We start from the raw sequence: 18,846 nt of genomic DNA, 5'->3' as shown, positions 1-18,846 counted from the left end.
GGTGTGACTGTGTGAGAGGCCGATCCCCACACATCTGCCGGGTGTGACTGCGTGAGAGGCCGGATCCCCAATCACTGCCGGTGTGACTGTGTGAGAGGCCGGATCCCCATCACTGCCGGGTGTGACTGTGTGAGAGGCCGGATCCCCAATCACTGCCGGGTGTGACTGTGTGAGAGGCCGGATCCCCAATCACTGCCGGGTGTGACTGTGTGAGAGGCCGGATCCCCAATCACTGCCGGGTGTGACTGTGTGAGGAGGCCGGATCCCCAATCACTGCCGGGTGTTGACTGTGTGAGAGGCCGGATCCCCAATCACTTGCCGGGTGTGACTGTGTGAGAGGTTGGATCCCCAATCACTGCCGGGTGTGACTGTGTGAGAGGCCGGATCCCCAATCACTGCCGTGGTGTGAACTGCGTGTGAGAGGCCGGATCCCCAATCACTGCCGGGTGTGACTGTGTGAGAGGCCGGATCCCCAATCACTGCCGGGTGTGACTGTGTGAGAGGCCGGATCCCAATCACTGCCGGGTGTGACTGTGTGAGAGGCCGGATCCCCAATCACTGCCGGGTGTGACTGTGTGAGAGGCCGGATCCCCAATCACTGCCGGGTGTGACTGCGGAGAAGGCCGGAATCCCCAATCACTGCCGGGTGTGACCTGTGTGAAGGCCGGATCCCCAATCACTGCCGGGTGTGACTGTGTGAGAGGTGGATCCCCAATCACTGCCGGTGTGACTGTGTGAGAGGCCGGATCCCCAATCACTGCCGGGTGTGACTGTGTGAGAGGCCGGATCCCCAATCACTGCCGGGTGTGACTGTGTGAGAGGCCGGATCCCCAATCACTGCCGGGTGTGACTGTGTGAGAGGTTTGGGATCCCCAAATCACTGCCGGGTGTGGACTGTGTGAGAGGCCGGATCCCCAATCACTGCCGGGTGTGACTGTGTGAGAGGCCGGATCCCCATCACTGCCGGGTGTGACTGTGTGAGAGGCCGGATCCCCAATCACTGCCGGGTTGACGTGGAGGGATCCCAATACTGCGGTGTGACTGTGTGAGAGGCCGGATCCCCAATCACTGCCGGGTGTGACTGTGTGAGAGGCCGGATCCCCAATCACTGCCGGGTGTGACTGTGTGAGAGGCCGGATCCCCAATCACTGCCGGGTGTGACTGTGTGAGAGGCCGGATCCCCAATCACTGCCGGGTGTGACTGTGTGAGAGGCCGGATCCCCAATCACTGCCGGGTGTGACTTGTGTGAGAGGCCGGATCCCCAATCACTGCCGGGTGTGACTGTGTGAGAGGCCGGATCCCCAATCACTGCCGGGTGTGACTGTGTGAGAGGCCGGATCCCAATCACTGCCGGGTGTGACTGTGTGAGAGGCCGGATCCCCAATCACTGCCGGGTGTGACTGTGTGAGAGGCCGGATCCCCAATCACTGCCGGGTGTGACTGTGGAGAGGCCGGATCCCCAATCACTGCCGGGTGTGACTGTGTGAGAGGCCGGATCCCCAATCACTGCCGGGTGTGACTGTGTGAGAGGCCGGATCCCCAATCACTGCCGGGTGTGACTGTGTGAGAGGCCGGATCCCCAATCACTGCCGGGGTGTGACTGTGTGAGAGGCCGGATCCCCAATCACTGCCGGGTGTGACTGTGTGAGAGGCCGGATCCCCAATCACTGCCGGGTGTGACTGTGTGAGAGGCCGGATCCCCAATCACTGCCGGGTGTGACTGTGTGAGAGGCCGGATCCCCAATCACTGCCGGGTGTGACTGTGTGAGAGGCCGGATCCCCAATCACTGCCGGGTGTGACTGTGTGAGAGGCCGGATCCCCAATCACTGCCGGGTGTGACTGTGTGAGAGGCCGGATCCCCAATCACTGCCGGGTGTGACTGTGTGAGAGGCCGGATCCCCAATCACTGCCGGGTGTGACTGTGTGAGAGGCCGGATCCCCAATCACTGCCGGGTGTGACTGTGTGAGAGGCCGGATCCCCAATCACTGCCGGGTGTGACTGTGTGAGAGGCCGGATCCCCAATCACTGCCGGGTGTGACTGTGTGAGAGGCCGGATCCCCAATCACTGCCGGGTGTGACTGTGTGAGAGGCCGGATCCCCAATCACTGCCGGGTGTGACTGTGTGAGAGGTCCGGATCCCCAATCACTGCCGGTGTGTGACTGTGTGAGAGGCGGATCCCCAATCACTGCCGGGTGTGACTGTGTGGAGAGGCCGGATCCCCAATCACTGCCGGTGTGACTGGGAGAGGCCGGATCCCAATCACTGCCGGGTGTGACTGTTGAGGCCGGATCCCCAATCACTGCCGGGTGTGACTGTGTGAGAGGCGGATCCCCAATCACTGCCGGGTGTGACTGTGTGAGAGGCCGGATCCCCAATCACTAGCCGGGTTGACTGTGTGAGAGGCGGATCCCCAATCACTGCCGGGTGTGACTGTGTGAGAGGCCGGATCCCCAATCACTGCCGGGTGTGACTGTGTGAGAGGCCGGATCCCCAATCACATGCCGGGTGGACTGCGAGAGGGGATCCCCAATCACTGCCGGGTGTGACTGTGTGAGAGGCCGGATCCCCAATCACTGCCGGGTGTGACTGTGTGAGAGGCCGGATCCCCAATCACTGCCGGGTGTGACTGTGTGAGAGGCCGGATCCCCAATCACTGCCGGGTGTGACTGTGTGAAGAGGCCGGATCCCCAAATCACTGCGGGTGTGACTGTGTGAGAGGCCGGATCCCCAATCACTGCCGGGTGTGACTGTGTGAGAGGCCGGATCCCCAATCACTGCCGGGTGTGACTGTGTGAGAGGCCGGATCCCCAATCACTGCCGGGTGTGACTGTGTGAGAGGTTGGATCCCCAATCACTGCCGGTGTGACTGTGTGAGAGGCCGGATCCCCAATCACTGCCGGGTGTGACTGTGTGAGAGGCCGGATCCCCAATCACTGCCGGGTGTGACTGCGAGAGAGGCCGGATCCCCAATCACTGCCGGGTGTGACTAGTGTGAGAGGTTGGATCCCCAATCACTGCCGGTGTGACTGTGTGAGAGGCCGGATCCCCAATCACTGCCGGGTGACTGTGAGAGGCCGGATCCCCAATCACTGCCGGGTGTGACTGTGTGAGAGGCCGGATCCCCAATCACTGCCGGGTGTGACTGTGTGAGAGGCCGGTCCCAATCACTGCCGGGTGTGACTGTGTGAGAGGCCGGATCCCAATCACTGCCGGGTGTGACTGTGTGAGAGGTTGGATCCCCAATCACTGCCGGGTGTGACTGTGTGAGAGGCCGGATCCCCAATCACTGCCGGGTGTGACTGTGTGAGAGGCCGGATCCCCAATCACTGCCGGGTGTGACTGTGTGAGAGGCCGGATCCCCAATCACTGCCGGGTGTGACTGTGTGAGAGGCCGGATCCCCAATCACTGCCGGGTGTGACTGTGTGAGAGGCCGATCCCCAATCACTGCCGGGTGTGACTGTGTGAGAGGCCGGATCCCCAATCACTGCCGGGTGTGACTGTGTGAGAGGCCGGATCCCCAATCACTGCCGGGTGTGACTGTGTGAGAGGCCGGATCCCCAATCACTGCCGGGTGTGACTGTGTGAGAGGCGGATCCCCAATCACTGCCGGGTGTGACTGTGTGAGAGGCCGGATCCCCAATCACTGCCGGGTGTGACTGTGTGAGAGGCCGGATCCCCAATCACTGCCGGGTGTGACTGTGTGAGAGGCCGGATCCCCAATCACTGCCGGGTGTGACTGTGTGAGAGGCCGGATCCCCAATCACTGCCGGGTGTGACTGTGTGAGAGGCCGGATCCCCAATCACTGCCGGGTGTGACTGGTGAGGCGATCCCATCCTGCCGGGTGACTGTGAGAGCCGGATCCCCAATCACTGCCGGGTGTGACTGTGTGAGAGGCCGGATCCCCAATCACTGCCGGGTGTGACTGTGTGAGAGGCCGGATCCCCAATCACTGCCGGGTGTGACTGCGTGAGAGGCCGGATCCCCAATCACTGCCGGGTGTGACTGTGTGAGAGGCCGGATCCCCAATCACTGCCGGGTGTGACTGTGTGAGAGGCCGGATCCCCAATCACTGCCGGGTGTGACTGTGTGAGAGGCCGGATCCCCAATCACTGCCGGGTGTGACTGTGTGAGAGGCCGGATCCCCAATCACTGCCGGGTGTGACTGTTGAGAGGCCGGATCCCCAATCACTGCCGGGTGTGACTGTTGAGAGGCCGGATCCCCAATCACTGCCGGGTGTGACTGTGTGAGAGGCCGGATCCCCAATCACTGCCGGGTGTGACTGTGTGAGAGGTTGGATCCCCAATCACTGCCGGGTGTGACTGCGTGAGAGGCCGGATCCCCAATCACTGCCGGGTGTGACTGCGTGAGAGGCCGGATCCCCAATCACTGCCGGGTGTGACTGTGTGAGAGGCCGGATCCCCAATCACTGCCGGGTGTGACTGTGAGAGCCGGATCCCCAATCACTGCCGGGTGTGACTGTGTGAGAGGCCGGATCCCCAATCACTGCCGGGTGTGACTGTGTGAGAGGCCGGATCCCCAATCACTGCCGGGTGTGACTGTGTGAGAGGCCGGATCCCCAATCACTGCCGGGTGTGACTGTGTGAGAGGCCGGATCCCCAATCACTGCCGGCTGTGACTGTGTGAGAGGCCGGATCCCCAATCACTGCCGGGTGTGACTGTGTGAGAGGCCGGATCCCCAATCACTGCCGGGTGTGACTGCGAGAGAGGCCGGATCCCCAATCACTGCCGGGTGTGACTGTGTGAGAGGCCGGATCCCCAATCACTGCCGGGTGTGACTGTGAGAGGCCGGATCCCCAATCACTGCCGGGTGTGACTGTGTGAGAGGTTTGATCCCCAATCACTGCCGGGGTGTGACTGTGTGAGAGGCCGGATCCCCAATCACTGCCGGGTGTGACTGTGTGAGAGGCCGGATCCCCAATCACTGCCGGGTGTGACTGTGTGAGAGGCCGGATCCCCAATCACTGCCGGGTGTGACTGTGTGAGAGGCCGGATCCCCAATCACTGCCGGGTGTGACTGCGAGAGAGGCCGGATCCCCAATCACTGCCGGGTGTGACTGTGTGAGAGGCCGGATCCCCAATCACTGCCGGGTGTGACTGTGAGAGGCCGGATCCCCAATCACTGCCGGGTGTGACTGTGTGAGAGGTTTGATCCCCAATCACTGCCGGGTGTGACTGTGTGAGAGGCCGGATCCCCAATCACTGCCGGGTGTGACTGTGTGAGAGGCCGGATCCCCAATCACTGCCGGGTGTGACTGTGTGAGAGGCCGGATCCCCAATCACTGCCGGGTGTGACTGTGTGAGAGGTTGGATCCCCAATCACTGCCGGGTGTGACTGTGTGAGAGGCCGGATCCCCAATCACTGCCGGGTGTGACTGCGTGCGAGGCCGGATCCCCAATCACTGCCGGGTGTGACTGTGTGAGAGGCCGGATCCCCAATCACTGCCGGGTGTGACTGTGAGAGGCCGGATCCCCAATCACTGCCGGGTGTGACTGTGTGAGAGGCCGGATCCCCAATCACTGCCGGGTGTGACTGTGTGAGAGGCCGGATCCCCAATCACTGCCGGGTGTGACTGTGTGAGAGGCCGGATCCCCAATCACTGCCGGGTGTGACTGTGTGAGAGGCCGGATCCCCAATCACTGCCGGGTGTGACTGTGTGAGAGGCCGGATCCCCAATCACTGCCGGGTGTGACTGTGTGAGAGGTTGGATCCCCAATCACTGCCGGGTGTGACTGTGTGAGAGGCCGGATCCCCAATCACTGCCGGGTGTGACTGTGTGAGAGGCCGGATCCCCAATCACTGCCGGGTGTGACTGCGTGAGAGGCCGGATCCCCAATCACTGCCGGGTGTGACTTCGTGAGAGGCCGGATCCCCAATCACTGCCGGGTGTGACTGTGTGAGAGGCCGGATCCCCAATCACTGCCGGGTGTGACTGTGTGAGAGGCCGGATCCCCAATCACTGCCGGGTGTGACTGTGTGAGAGGCCGGATCCCCAATCACTGCCGGGTGTGACTGCTTGAGAGGCCGGATCCCCAATCACTGCCGGGTGTGACTGCGTGAGAGGCCGGATCCCCAATCACTGCCGGGTGTGACTGTGTGAGAGGTTGGATCCCCAATCACTGCCGGGTGTGACTGTGTGAGAGGCCGGATCCCCAATCACTGCCGGGTGTGACTGTGTGAGAGGTTGGAACCCCAATCACTGCCGGGTGTGACTGCGTGAGAGGCCGGATCCCCAATCACTGCCGGGTGTGACTGTGTGAGAGGTTGGATCCCCAATCACTGCCGGGTGTGACTGTGTGAGAGGCCGGATCCCCAATCACTGCCGGGTGTGACTGTGAGAGGCCGGATCCCCAATCACTGCCGGGTGTGACTGTGTGAGAGGCCGGATCCCCAATCACTGCCGGGTGTGACTGTGTGAGAGGTTGGAACCCCAATCACTGCCGGGTGTGACTGCGTGAGAGGCCGGATCCCCAATCACTGCCGGGTGTGACTGCGTGAGAGGCCGGATCCCCAATCACTGCCGGGTGTGACTGCGTGAGAGGTTGGATCCCCAATCACTGTCGGGTGTGACTGCGTGAGAGGCCGGATCCCCAATCACTGCCGGGTGTGACTGTGTGAGAGGCCGGATCCCCAATCACTGCCGGGTGTGACTGTGTGAGAGGCTGGATCCCCAATCACTGCCGGGTGTGACTGTGTGAGAGGCCGGATCCCCAATCACTGCCGGGTGTGACTGCGAGAGAGGCCGGATCCCCAATCACTGCCGGGTGTGACTGTGTGAGAGGCCGGATCCCCAATCACTGCCGGGTTGTGACTGTGTGAGAGGCCGGATCCCCAATCACTGGCCGGGTGTGACTGTGTGAGAGGCCGGATCCCCAATCACTGCGGGTGTGACTGTGTGAGAGGCCGGATCCCCAATCACTGCCGGGTGTGACTGTGTGAGAGGCCGGATCCCCAATCACTGCCGGGTGTGACTGTGTGAGAGGCCGGATCCCCAATCACTGCCGGGTGTGACTGTGTGAGAGGCCGGATCCCCAATCACTGCCGGGTGTGACTGTGTGAGAGGCCGGATCCCCAATCACTGCCGGGTGTGACTGTGTGAGAGGCCGGATCCCCAATCACTGCCGGTGGTGTGGGCCGACCCATCCTGCCGGTGTGATGGAGAGGCCGGATCCCCAATCACTGCCGGGTGTGACTGCGTGCGAGGCCGGATCCCCAATCACTGCCGGGTGTGACTGCGTGAGAGGCCGGATCCCCAATCACTGCCGGGTGTGACTGTGTGAGAGGCCGGATCCCCAATCACTGCCGGGTGTGACTGTGTGAGAGGCCGGATCCCCAATCACTGCCGGGTGTGACTGTGTGAGAGGCCGGATCCCCAATCACTGCCGGGTGTGACTGTGTGAGAGGCCGGATCCCCAATCACTGCCGGGTGTGACTGTGTGAGAGGCCGGATCCCCAATCACTGCCGGGTGTGACTGTGTGAGAGGTTGGATCCCCAATCACTGCCGGGTGTGACTGTGTGAGAGGCCGGATCCCCAATCACTGCCGGGTGTGACTGCGTGAGAGGCCGGATCCCCAATCACTGCCGGGTGTGACTGCGTGAGAGGCCGGATCCCCAATCACTGCCGGGTGTGACTGCGTGAGAGGCCGGATCCCCAATCACTGCCGGGTGTGACTGCGTGAGAGGCCGGATCCCCAATCACTGCCGGGTGTGACTGCGTGAGAGGCCGGATCCCCAATCACTGCCGGGTGTGACTGCGTGAGAGGCCGGATCCCCAATCACTGCCGGGTGTGACTGCGTGAGAGGCCGGATCCCCAATCACTGCCGGGTGTGACTGCGTGAGAGGCCGGATCCCCAATCACTGCCGGGTGTGACTGTGTGAGAGGCCGGATCCCCAATCACTGCCGGGTGTGACTGTGTGAGAGGCCGGATCCCCAATCACTGCCGGGTGTGACTGCGTGAGAGGCCGGATCCCCAATCACTGCCGGGTGTGACTGTGTGAGAGGCCGGATCCCCAATCACTGCCGGGTGTGACTGCGTGAGAGGCCGGATCCCCAATCACTGCCGGTGTGACTGTGTGAGAGGCCGGATCCCCAATCACTGCCGGGTGTGACTGCGTGAGAGGCCGGATCCCCAATCACTGCCGGGTGTGACTGTGTGAGAGGCCGGATCCCCAATCACTGCCGGGTGTGACTGCGTGAGAGGCCGGATCCCCAATCACTGCCGGGTGTGACTGTGTGAGAGGCTAGATCCCCAATCACTGCCGGGTGTGACTGCGAGAGAGGCCGGATCCCCAATCACTGCCGGGTGTGACTGTGTGAGAGGCCGGATCCCAATCACTGCCGGGTGTGACTGTGTGAGAGGCCGGATCCCCAATCACTGCCGGGTGTGACTGTGTGAGAGGTTGGATCCCCAATCACTGCCGGGTGTGACTGTGTGAGAGGCTGGATCCCCAATCACTGCCGGGGTGTGACTGTGTGAGAGGCCGGATCCCCAATCACTGCCGGGTGTGACTGTGTGAGAGGTTGGATCCCCAATCACTGCGGGTGTGACTGTGTGAGAGGCCGGATCCCCAATCACTGCCGGGTGTGACTGTGTGAGAGGTTGGATCCCCAATCACTGCCGGGTGTGACTGTGTGAGAGGCCGGATCCCCAATCACTGCCGGGTGTGACTGTGTGAGAGGCTGGATCCCCAATCACTGCCGGGTGTGACTGCGAGAGAGGCCGGATCCCCAATCACTGCCGGGTGTGACTGTGTGAGAGGCCGGATCCCCAATCACTGCCGGGTGTGACTGTGTGAGAGGTTGGATCCCCAATCACTGCCGGGTGTGACTGTGTGAGAGGCTGGATCCCCAATCACTGCCGGGTGTGACTGTGTGAGAGGCCGGATCCCCAATCACTGCCGGGTGTGACTGTGTGAGAGGCCGGATCCCCAATCACTGCCGGGTGTGACTGTGTGAGAGGCCGGATCCCCAATCACTGCCGGGTGTGACTGTGTGAGAGGCCGGATCCCCAATCACTGCCGGGTGTGACTGTGTGAGAGGCCGGATCCCCAATCACTGCCGGGTGTGACTGTGTGAGAGGCCGGATCCCCAATCACTGCCGGGTGTGACTGTGTGAGAGGCCGGATCCCCAATCACTGCCGGGTGTGACTGTGTGAGAGGCCGGATCCCCAATCACTGCCGGGTGTGACTGTGTGAGAGGCCGGATCCCCAATCACTGCCGGGTGTGACTGTGTGAGAGGTTGGATCCCCAATCACTGCCGGGTGTGACTGTGTGAGAGGCCGGATCCCCAATCACTGCCGGGTGTGACTGCGTGCGAGGCCGGATCCCCAATCACTGCCGGGTGTGACTGCGTGAGAGGCCGGATCCCCAATCACTGCCGGGTGTGACTGTGTGAGAGGCCGGATCCCCAATCACTGCCGGGTGTGACTGTGTGAGAGGCCGGATCCCCAATCACTGCCGGGTGTGACTGTGTGAGAGGCCGGATCCCCAATCACTGCCGGGTGTGACTGTGTGAGAGGCCGGATCCCCAATCACTGCCGGGTGTGACTGTGTGAGAGGCCGGATCCCCAATCACTGCCGGGTGTGACTGTGTGAGAGGCCGGATCCCCAATCACTGCCGGGTGTGACTGTGTGAGGGCCGGATCCCCAATCACTGCCGGGTGTGACTGTGTGAGAGGCCGGATCCCCAATCACTGCCGGGTGTGACTGTGTGAGAGGCCGGATCCCCAATCACTGCCGGGTGTGACTGTGTGAGAGGCCGGATCCCCAATCACTGCCGGGTGTGACTGTGTGAGAGGCCGGATCCCCAATCACTGCCGGGTGTGACTGTGTGAGAGGCCGGATCCCCAATCACTGCCGGGTGTGACTGTGTGAGAGGCCGGATCCCCAATCACTGCCGGCTGTGACTGTGTGAGAGGCCGGATCCCCAATCACTGCCGCTGTGACTGTGTGAGAGGCCGGATCCCCAATCACTGCCGGCTGTGACTGTGTGAGAGGCCGGATCCCCAATCACTGCCGGGTGTGACTGTGTGAGAGGCTGGATCCCCAATCACTGCCGGGTGTGACTGTGTGAGAGGCCGGATCCCCAATCACTGCCGGGTGTGACTGTGTGAGAGGCTGGATCCCCAATCACTGCCGGGTGTGACTGTGTGAGAGGCCGGATCCCCAATCACTGCCGGGTGTGACTGTGTGAGAGGCCGGATCCCCCAATCACTGCCGGGTGTGACTGTGTGAGGCCGGATCCCCAATCACTGCCGGGTGTGACTGCGTGAGAGGCCGGATCCCCAATCACTGCCGGGTGTGACTGCGTGAGAGGCCGGATCCCCAATCACTGCCGGGTGTGACTGTGTGAGAGGCCGGATCCCCAATCACTGCCGGGTGTGACTGTGTGAGAGGCCGGATCCCCAATCACTGCCGGGTGTGACTGTGTGAGAGGCTGGATCCCCAATCACTGCCGGGTGTGACTGTGTGAGAGGCTGGGAGTTGCTGGGAGTTGCTGGGAGTTGCTGGAGGGGTTCCCCCTGACCCGGAGGTTTCTGGTGGTTCTGTTACAGATGGATGCGCTGGAGCGGGTTCTGACTGAGGATGAGGAGAATCTCCTGTGCTACAGCGTCGCTGAACTGGAGGTATTTTGTTTAATATTAATAATATAAATAATATCAATGAACGTGATTATACCCCCCCTGAGTAGTTGCCCTGTTTCAGATTCTGGGTTGGGGGGTTCTGTTTGGCCCCATGTAATAGGGCAGAAACTCTGCTCCCTGGGGGGGGGGGGGCTGTTCAATTGCCCCCCGTGTGTTAATTTTTGTGCTCCCCCCTGTCACCTTCTCCCCCCCCCTGTCACCTTCTCCCCCCCCCCCCCGTAACCCACCCCCCTGTCACCTTCTCCCCCCCCCCCGTCACCTTCTCCCCCCCCCTGTCACCTTCTCCCCCCCCTGTAACCCGCCCCCCTGTAACCCACTCCCCCTCTCCCCCAGAGCTTCGTGCAGCTTCTCTCGGATAAAGTGAAGGCCGACAAGGAGGTTCTGGAACAAATGAAGGCCGAGGTGCTGGATCTGGAAGCCGAGACAGCGGAGAGGTACTGCCTGCCCAAACTGGCCAGTGGTCAGATAATGGTAGCCAATGGGACTTATACTGGCCCCATACTGTCGGTAACCAATGAGGTTATGGCCCTCGCCCTGAGCAGCTGAAAGCCGGGATGTGGGACCGTTGGGCTCTATGGTCAGAGCTGCCCTTGTAGGGGAAAAGGGGCATTTAGAAACCATTGCCCGAGGCAGGTACAATAGGGCAATGCCCGATTGGGCAGCTTATCTGGCCGTGTATGTGCGCTACCAATGGGCCGACACAGCCATACGTGGCCTAAGATTGGCTGATCTCCATCGGGGGCCACATTGGCTCATTGATTTGGCCCAGTAGCCCACATACCCGCCATTTTAATTTGATCATTTGGCCCTAGGGCCAGACAATCTGATTAGCCCGATATCGGCCACTATAGATGGGCAGGATGGCCACCTCTGGCTCGTTGCGTTGCCCGCGGGGAGGGAGTTCAGGCGCGATTGCCAAATAAACAGCCAATGCAATAGTTTTGGTTTCATTTCCCCTTTAACCGTAGTGGTTTCCTGCAGGGGCGCAGAGAGAGAGCTCTATGCTTCCATGGTGGCACAGGCGGCCGGGGTGAGCGATGCCCTCACAGAGGAAGCCCAGACGCTGGCACAGCTACGCTCTGTGTCCCAAGAGCTGACAAACCAAACGGCTGATTCTGATGGGAACGCCAGGTATGGGGGCTTTCATTCAGCTGTACCATGTGACCTTAGGGGAAGGGGAAGCAACGCTGTATTTCTTATTAGGTGGCAACAGCCTTCCCCTTAGATTAGAGCGACACCTAGTGGGCACATGTAGGGATTGCAGGGTTCCTGTAATCCCATTAGGATTCACCACTCTCTTCTGGGGTCCAACATTAGGTCTGAACCCCCTTATATTGATAACATGGATACAGGAATGTAGTGTCCTAGCCCTCAGCCTGCTATGGTTTCATGGGTATAATATGAATATATGCCGTGTCAGTGTGCGCAGAGATGCTCGGTGTGACCAGCAGAAGCCTGAAGTAGACGCAGAGTTGGCCATCGCCTCTTATCAACACAAGGAAAAGCTGCTCCTGCAGGAGAGAGACCAACTGCAAAGCCAACTGCAAGATACAAAGGCAGCTCTGGCCGAGGCTCAGCTCCAGCAGCAAAATGGTGAGTAACTGTGTCACATACCTACATGCATACTTAGTGTCGTGACCATCTTTACTTGACCTTGCCAGGCATTCCTTTCCGAATTATCCTTGTCCTGATAGCTAGAATCTCAGCCATAAAGCAGGGCAGGACTGCTGCTTACAATGGGGGGATCAGATAGGATCTGTGCCGCTGTGACAGAATGCTCTGTTATACAGATAGCTAGAATCTCAGCCATAAAGCAGGGCAGGACTGCTGCTTACAATGGGGGGGGGATCAGATAGGATCTGTGCCACTGTGACAGAATGCTCTGTTATACAGATAGCTAGAATCTCAGCCATAAAGCAGGGCAGGACTGCTGCTTACAATGGGGGGATCAGATAGGATCTGTGCCACTGTGACAGAATGCTCTGTTATACAGATAGCTAGAATCTCAGCCATAAAGCAGGGCAGGACTGCTGCTTACAATGGGGGGGGGATAGGATCTGTGCCACTGTGACAGAATGCTCTGTTATACAGATAGCTAGAATCTCAGCCATAAAGCAGGGCAGGACTGCTGCTTACAATGGGGGGGATCAGATAGGATCTGTGCCACTGTGACAGAATGCTCTGTTATACAGATAGCTAGAATCTCAGCCATAAAGCAGGGCAGGACTGCTGCTTACAATGGGGGGATCAGATAGGATCTGTGCCACTGTGACAGAATGCTCTGTTATACAGATAGCTAGAATCTCAGCCATAAAGCAGGGCAGGACTGCTGCTTACAATGGGGGGGGGATCAGATAGGATCTGTGCCACTGTGACAGAATGCTCTGTTATACAGATAGCTAGAATCTCAGCCATAAAGCAGGGCAGGACTGCTGCTTACAATGGGGGGGGGATCAGATAGGATCTGTGCCACTGTGACAGAATACTCTGTTATACAGATAGCTAGAATCTCAGCCATAAAGCAGGACAGGACTGCTGCTTACAATGGGGGGGATCAGATAGGATCTGTGCCACTGTGACAGAATGCTCTGTTATACAGATAGCTAGAATCTCAGCCATAAAGCAGGGCAGCACTGCTGCTTACAATGGGGGGATCAGATAGGATCTGTGCCACTGTGACAGAATGCTCTGTTATACAGATAGCTAGAATCTCAGCCATAAAGCAGGACAGGGCTGCTGCTTACAATGGGGGGGGATCAGATAGGATCTGTGCCACTGTGACAGAATGCTCTGTTATACAGATAGCTAGAATCTCAGCCATAAAGCAGGGCAGGACTGCTGCTTACAGTGGCTATAGGAACACTATTATATATTTGCCATGTTGTTACAGTGGATAGAGAGCTGTTGGCGCTACAGCCGGACCCGCCCCCAGAGAGAAGCGACGCAGACCAGCTGCTAGACGAATGCATTAAAGAGATGGGCCTATTGCAGGTTCTGCCGGACACAAAGCCAAAAAGGAAATGAGCATCGGAGCAGCCAATCGCTCGCTTTGATACCCAGAGAGACATTTGGGAGGAAGTTAAGAATATAAATTACATTTCGGAGCTTGATTTCAGAACCGCACATTTATATGATATATTTTTTTACTTTTGCTTAAACCCCTTTTTTTTTTATATATGTTTTTCTACTGAAAATGAGAAAATAATTTTATTTTTGCAGATTTTGCTTTTGTCTGTGATAATTTTATTGTTTTGAGTTTATTTGCACTGCCCTAATCTACCTGCAGGGGGCGAGGTACGCCTTTCAATTGCACTGATGCTTTAAAATAAACAGGAGTTGTTTTGTTTTTAACCCCTTGTGCCACCGTGACTTTTAGTAGCCCAATTAAGCAAGGGCCCTTCATTGGCCACTGAGCTGAATCCTAATTTGCATATGCAAATAAGGCAGTGGAAGTTTAACCTGTGTGTTTGTGACAAAAAGTCACGTGACCTTTAGTATGACGTAGAGAGTAATATTCTGAGACAGTTTGCAGTTGGTCTTCATTTTTTATTACTGGTAGTTTTTTAAATTATTGGATAATTGTTATAACAGCCCTGGTTGCTAGGGTCCAAATTACCTTAGCAACCAGGGAGTGGTTTGAATGAGAGGCTGAGATATGAATAGGGGAGGGGCTAATATATGAATAGGGGAGGGGCTGAATAGAAAGATAAGGAATAAAAAGTAACAATAACAATAAAACTGGAGCCTCACAGAGCAATAGGGTTTGGTTGCCGGGGTCAGTTATCCTGTTGCTAGGGCTCAAATTACCTTAGCAACCAGGGAGTGGTTTGAATGAGAGACAGGTATATGAATAGGGGAGGGGCTGAATAGAAGAATAAGGAATAAAAAGTAACAATAACAATAAAACTGGAGCCTCACAGAGCAATAGGGTTTGGCTGCCGGGGTCAGTGACCCCCATTTGAAAGCTGCAAAGAGTCAGAAGATGAAGGGAAATAATTCAAAAACTATAAATAAATAATGAAGACCAATTGAAATGTTGCTTAGAATTATCCATTGTCTCCCCCGGCAGGTAAAGGAGAAGTTAACTTTGACAACGTTACTTGGAAAGTGGAGGTCAGCGCCCCCGTCAGTAAACACGGGGTTAATGGATCCACTTGGCCTCCCCTTTCCCTTCCATGAAGTGTTCCCTGAACAAAAGGGCACCGGGTCGGCCACTAATCTCCCAGGGATTCGCTTGAAATGGACCGGTCTTGGGCAGCGGCCAGTGTCAATTATTGACCGAGTTATCGGAGTGGGGAAGGGGGGCAAAAGCAACTGCAACAAACATGTTTTGACTGAAAGTCAACGGGACCCGCCTCTCTCTGGCCTGGGGGCGGGGACATTGGGTCAGGGGGTGGGGCTGTGGCTCAGTAAGTAAGCAGTAATTAAACCCACAATTCCAGGGCAGTAGTAAAGCAACTATGGAAGCAAATTAGCACCCACCTCCCTTAAATCAAGGGCAAGTTGTCCTTAGAATGAGCCCCAGGTCCGGGCACATTGGCACCGGCTGTAAATACCCGGGTACCTTCACTGGACCAGTAATTAAATAACATGTAACTATTGGCTGAAGTCTGAGCAGCTTTAGATTAAAGGCTAAGTAAGACTTTATTTATCTGTCATTGTAACCAATGTCTTCAGCAGGTTTGTCCCTGGGCCTGAGAGTGGTTCCGCCTGTCCCTGCAGCCCGGGGGGCTCTAACGCCCAATCAGGTGGGTACATGGGGCCCTGAGGCAGTGGGAGTAACTTAATATGTGACTCATGGGTTGCAAAGGGGGCGGGATTGTGGGGGGTTTGGGTAGAATGTGGGAGTGGTTTTGACATAATGGGGCCGGCAAGTAGTGATGCTGACCCGCTTCCAACTCTACCCGACCCGGCTTTTCCCCTCTATTTATAGACCCGCGTCTGACCTGCCCCCCCAATGATGTCACAAAAGGGGCGGGGTGAGTCGGGCGCGCAGCTATAAATTCGGAAGCCGGCAGTGTTAGCTTGTGAGTGGGGAGGGTGAGTGGGGAGGGTGAGTGGAAGAGCTCAACCCGAACCCGCCCGCGACCCGCAAGTGATGTGCTGTTGTCTGCCCGAACCTGCCCAACCCGCAGGTATCAGGCCCGACCCACCACACCATTATCAGCAAGGTGTACAGGGCGCCCCATTGGCAAGATCCTCCAACCTGAGACCCAGATGTCCAATGGGTTAATAATTGGGGGGCGGGGCCCTGCTAACTTAGTAGAATAGGGCCCCATGATTCCTGATGGCAGCCCTGTCTCTCTCACTTTGGACCTTTGGTCGCACATCCCTCTGGGATCTGAAATGGAACCCCAAAATCCAGCCCCCCCCCCGTCCCTCTCGATGTAAGAAAATAAGAGAAAGCCATTGGAGAATTTTAAGAAATATTAGAAAGGGTAATTTTAATAAATGTGCCCCCAAATGACTGAGGGTGAGGGGTGGGTGCCCAGCCCGTGGGTGCTGTTAGCGCATACCGCAGCGGATTAGGCGTTCCCGGGCCGTGTAGGTGCATGTGTTCCGTGGGATTTGCCAGAAGCCGTTGCTACGTGGGATACACAAACATCTGCCGGCGACGAGATAGGGGAAGTCGCCATACGCTAAGCCGTCGGTGGCTGGGCGCCAGCAGGGGCCACACCTGCCAATTGGGCAGACGATTCAGTGAAATGTCAGTTCTACTCATGTTCTGTCTCCGGATAATAAGCCTCCGAGCGCCTGTCCTTCTAATCTCTCCTGGAAATATCTATACCCATGGGAGTTACACTGGGGCACAGGCTGGCATAGGGTTCTGCCCTTGTACAACAGTATAGGGCTCCATATTAATACCTAATGGAATATGTCTGAGACATGGGGGGTTATAGGGCTGCTGGGAACCCTTGCGCTGCTGCCGGCTGCACTGATTTTTAAGTAGCCCCAACAGCACTTACCCGACCTGATTATGATTTTATAATAGGTAAAGGGATGAACTGGGAACCCTGGAGGAAAAGCCACTTTTGATAAGGCGGGCCCAACTTATAATTGTCCCAGTACATACCAGTTACAGTGCCAGTATATACCAGTAATAGTCCCAGTACACACCAGTAATAGTACCAGTATATACCCCAGTATATACCAGTAATAGTCCCAGTATAAAGCTGTAGTTGTGCCATACAGGGCGAGTGTAAGAGTTTGTGTTGCTCAGAAAGCCGTATATATATTTTATTGTGCTCATTTCATACCCCCCGTGGCCCCCCATGAGCGCAGACCCCTAACTCCCTGCCTGGGCCCATAACTCACTTTACTGCTCGTACTTACTGGCTTTGAACTTTATGCGTCTCTGGCATTTATTTTAACAGGAGCCGATGCGTGAAACTGCTCTGCATTCCCCAGGTGAGCCCCAGAGCTGGAGATTTCCCAGCAGCCCCCAGAACCCAGATCTGAGAGAGGAGAATAAGACTAATAAAATGAACCACTTTGTAAAAACAGGCTTTTGTTGTCCTTTAAAGTGGGTGGAGCCAGTAATCAGCACTAAAGCAACCTGTAGATAATCAGATCACAATAAGATTCCCAGGGCTAGACCCCCATGTAGCCAATCAGAGCATTAGGATAGTGTCAGGGCTAGACAAACCTGCAGCCAATCAGAGCATTGGGATAGTGTCAGGGCTAGACAAACCTGCAGCCAATCAGAGCATTAGGATAGTGTCAGGGCTAGACAAACCTGCAGCCAATCAGAGCATTGGGATAGTGTCAGGGCTAGCCCAACCTGCAGCCAATCAGAGCATTAGGGTAATGTCAGGGCTAGCCCAACCTGCAGCCAATCAGAGCATTAGGGTAATGTCAGGGCTAGACCAACCTGCAGCCAATCAGAGCATTAGGGTATTATCAGGGCTAGCTGAACCTGCAGCCAATCAGAGCATTAGGGTATTGTCAGGGATAGGCCAACCTGCAGCCAATCAGAGCATTAAGACAGTATAAGGGCCAATCAGAGCATTAGGAATTTGTCAGGGCTATGCCAACCTGCAGCCAATCAGAGCCTTAGGGTATTGTCAGGGCTAGCCCAACCTGCAGCCAATCAGAGCATTAGGGTATTCCCAGGGCTAGCTCAACCTGCAGCCAATCAGAGCATTAGGGTATTGTCAGGGCTAGACCAACCTGCAGCCAATCAGAGCATTAGGGTATTGTCAGGGCTAGCCCAACCTGCAGCCAATCAGAGCATTAGGGTATTGTCAGGGCTAGCCCAACCTGCAGCCAATCAGAGCATTAGGGTATTGTCAGGGCTAGCCCAACCTGCAGCCAATCAGAGCTTTAGGGTATTGTCAGGGCTAGCCCAACCTGCAGCCAATCAGAGCCTTAGGGTATTGTCAGGGCTAGACCAACCTGCAGCCAATCAGAGCATTGGGATAGTGTCAGGGCTAGCCGAACCTGCAGCCAATCAGAGCATTAGGGTATTGTCAGGGCTAGCCCAACCTGCAGCCAATCAGAGCATTAGGGTATTGTCAGGGCTAGCCCAACCTGCAGCCAATCAGAGCATTGGGATAGTGTCAGGGCTAGCCGAACCTGCAGCCAATCAGAGCCTTAGGGTATTGTCAGGGCTAGCCCAACCTGCAGCCAATCAGAGCATTGGGATAGTGTCAGGGCTAGCCCAACCTGCAGCCAATCAGAGCATTGGGATAGTGTCAGGGCTAGCCCAACCTGCAGCCAATCAGAGCCTTAGGGTATTGTCAGGGCTAGCCCAACCTGCAGCCAATCAGAGCATTAGGGTATTGTCAGGGCTAGCCCAACCTGCAGCCAATCAGAGCATTGGGATAGTGTCAGGGCTAGACCAACCTGCAGCCAATCAGAGCATTGGGATAGTGTCAGGGCTAGCCCAACCTGCAGCCAATCAGAGCATTGGGATAGTGTCAGGGCTAGCCCAACCTGCAGCCAATCAGAGCCTTAGGGTATTGTCAGGGCTAGACCAACCTGCAGCCAATCAGAGCATTAGGGTATTGTCAGGGCTAGCCCAACCTGCAGCCAATCAGAGCATTGGGATAGTGTCAGGGCTAGACCAACCTGCAGCCAATCAGAGCCTTAGGGTATTGTCAGGGCTAGACCAACCTGCAGCCAATCAGAGCATTGGGATAGTGTCAGGGCTAGCCCAACCTGCAGCCAATCA

At 57.0% G+C, this 18,846-nt stretch overlaps 1 protein-coding gene across 3 annotated transcripts in view; it reads left to right on the top strand.

Annotated features, from left to right (window-relative positions):
• Window positions 1-17,274, top strand: part of MGC147242 (uncharacterized protein mgc147242) — a 28,480-nt gene extending 11,206 nt beyond the window's left edge. Inside the window, exons 2-7 of one of the 3 annotated variants that reach the window (XM_031892733.1) lie at window positions 10,584-10,655; window positions 11,007-11,107; window positions 11,655-11,804; window positions 12,094-12,266; window positions 15,354-15,421; window positions 17,048-17,274. In XM_031892733.1, the coding sequence (XP_031748593.1) occupies window positions 10,584-10,655; window positions 11,007-11,107; window positions 11,655-11,804; window positions 12,094-12,266; window positions 15,354-15,421; window positions 17,048-17,239 (756 nt within the window). In that variant the 3' untranslated portion in view covers window positions 17,240-17,274. Of the gene's footprint in view, window positions 1-10,583; window positions 10,656-11,006; window positions 11,108-11,641; window positions 11,805-12,093; window positions 12,267-13,563; window positions 14,025-15,353; window positions 15,422-17,047 lie in introns of those variants that run through there. The other 2 variants (NM_001078934.1, XM_031892734.1) reach the window with 2 other exon arrangements.
• The last annotated feature ends 1,572 nt before the right edge of the window (window positions 17,275-18,846 follow it).

Source organism: Xenopus tropicalis, chromosome 9 (assembly GCF_000004195.4).
Source record: "Xenopus tropicalis strain Nigerian chromosome 9, UCB_Xtro_10.0, whole genome shotgun sequence".
NCBI lineage: Eukaryota > Metazoa > Chordata > Amphibia > Anura > Pipidae > Xenopus > Xenopus tropicalis.
This window is presented reverse-complemented; position numbering and strand designations above follow the sequence as displayed.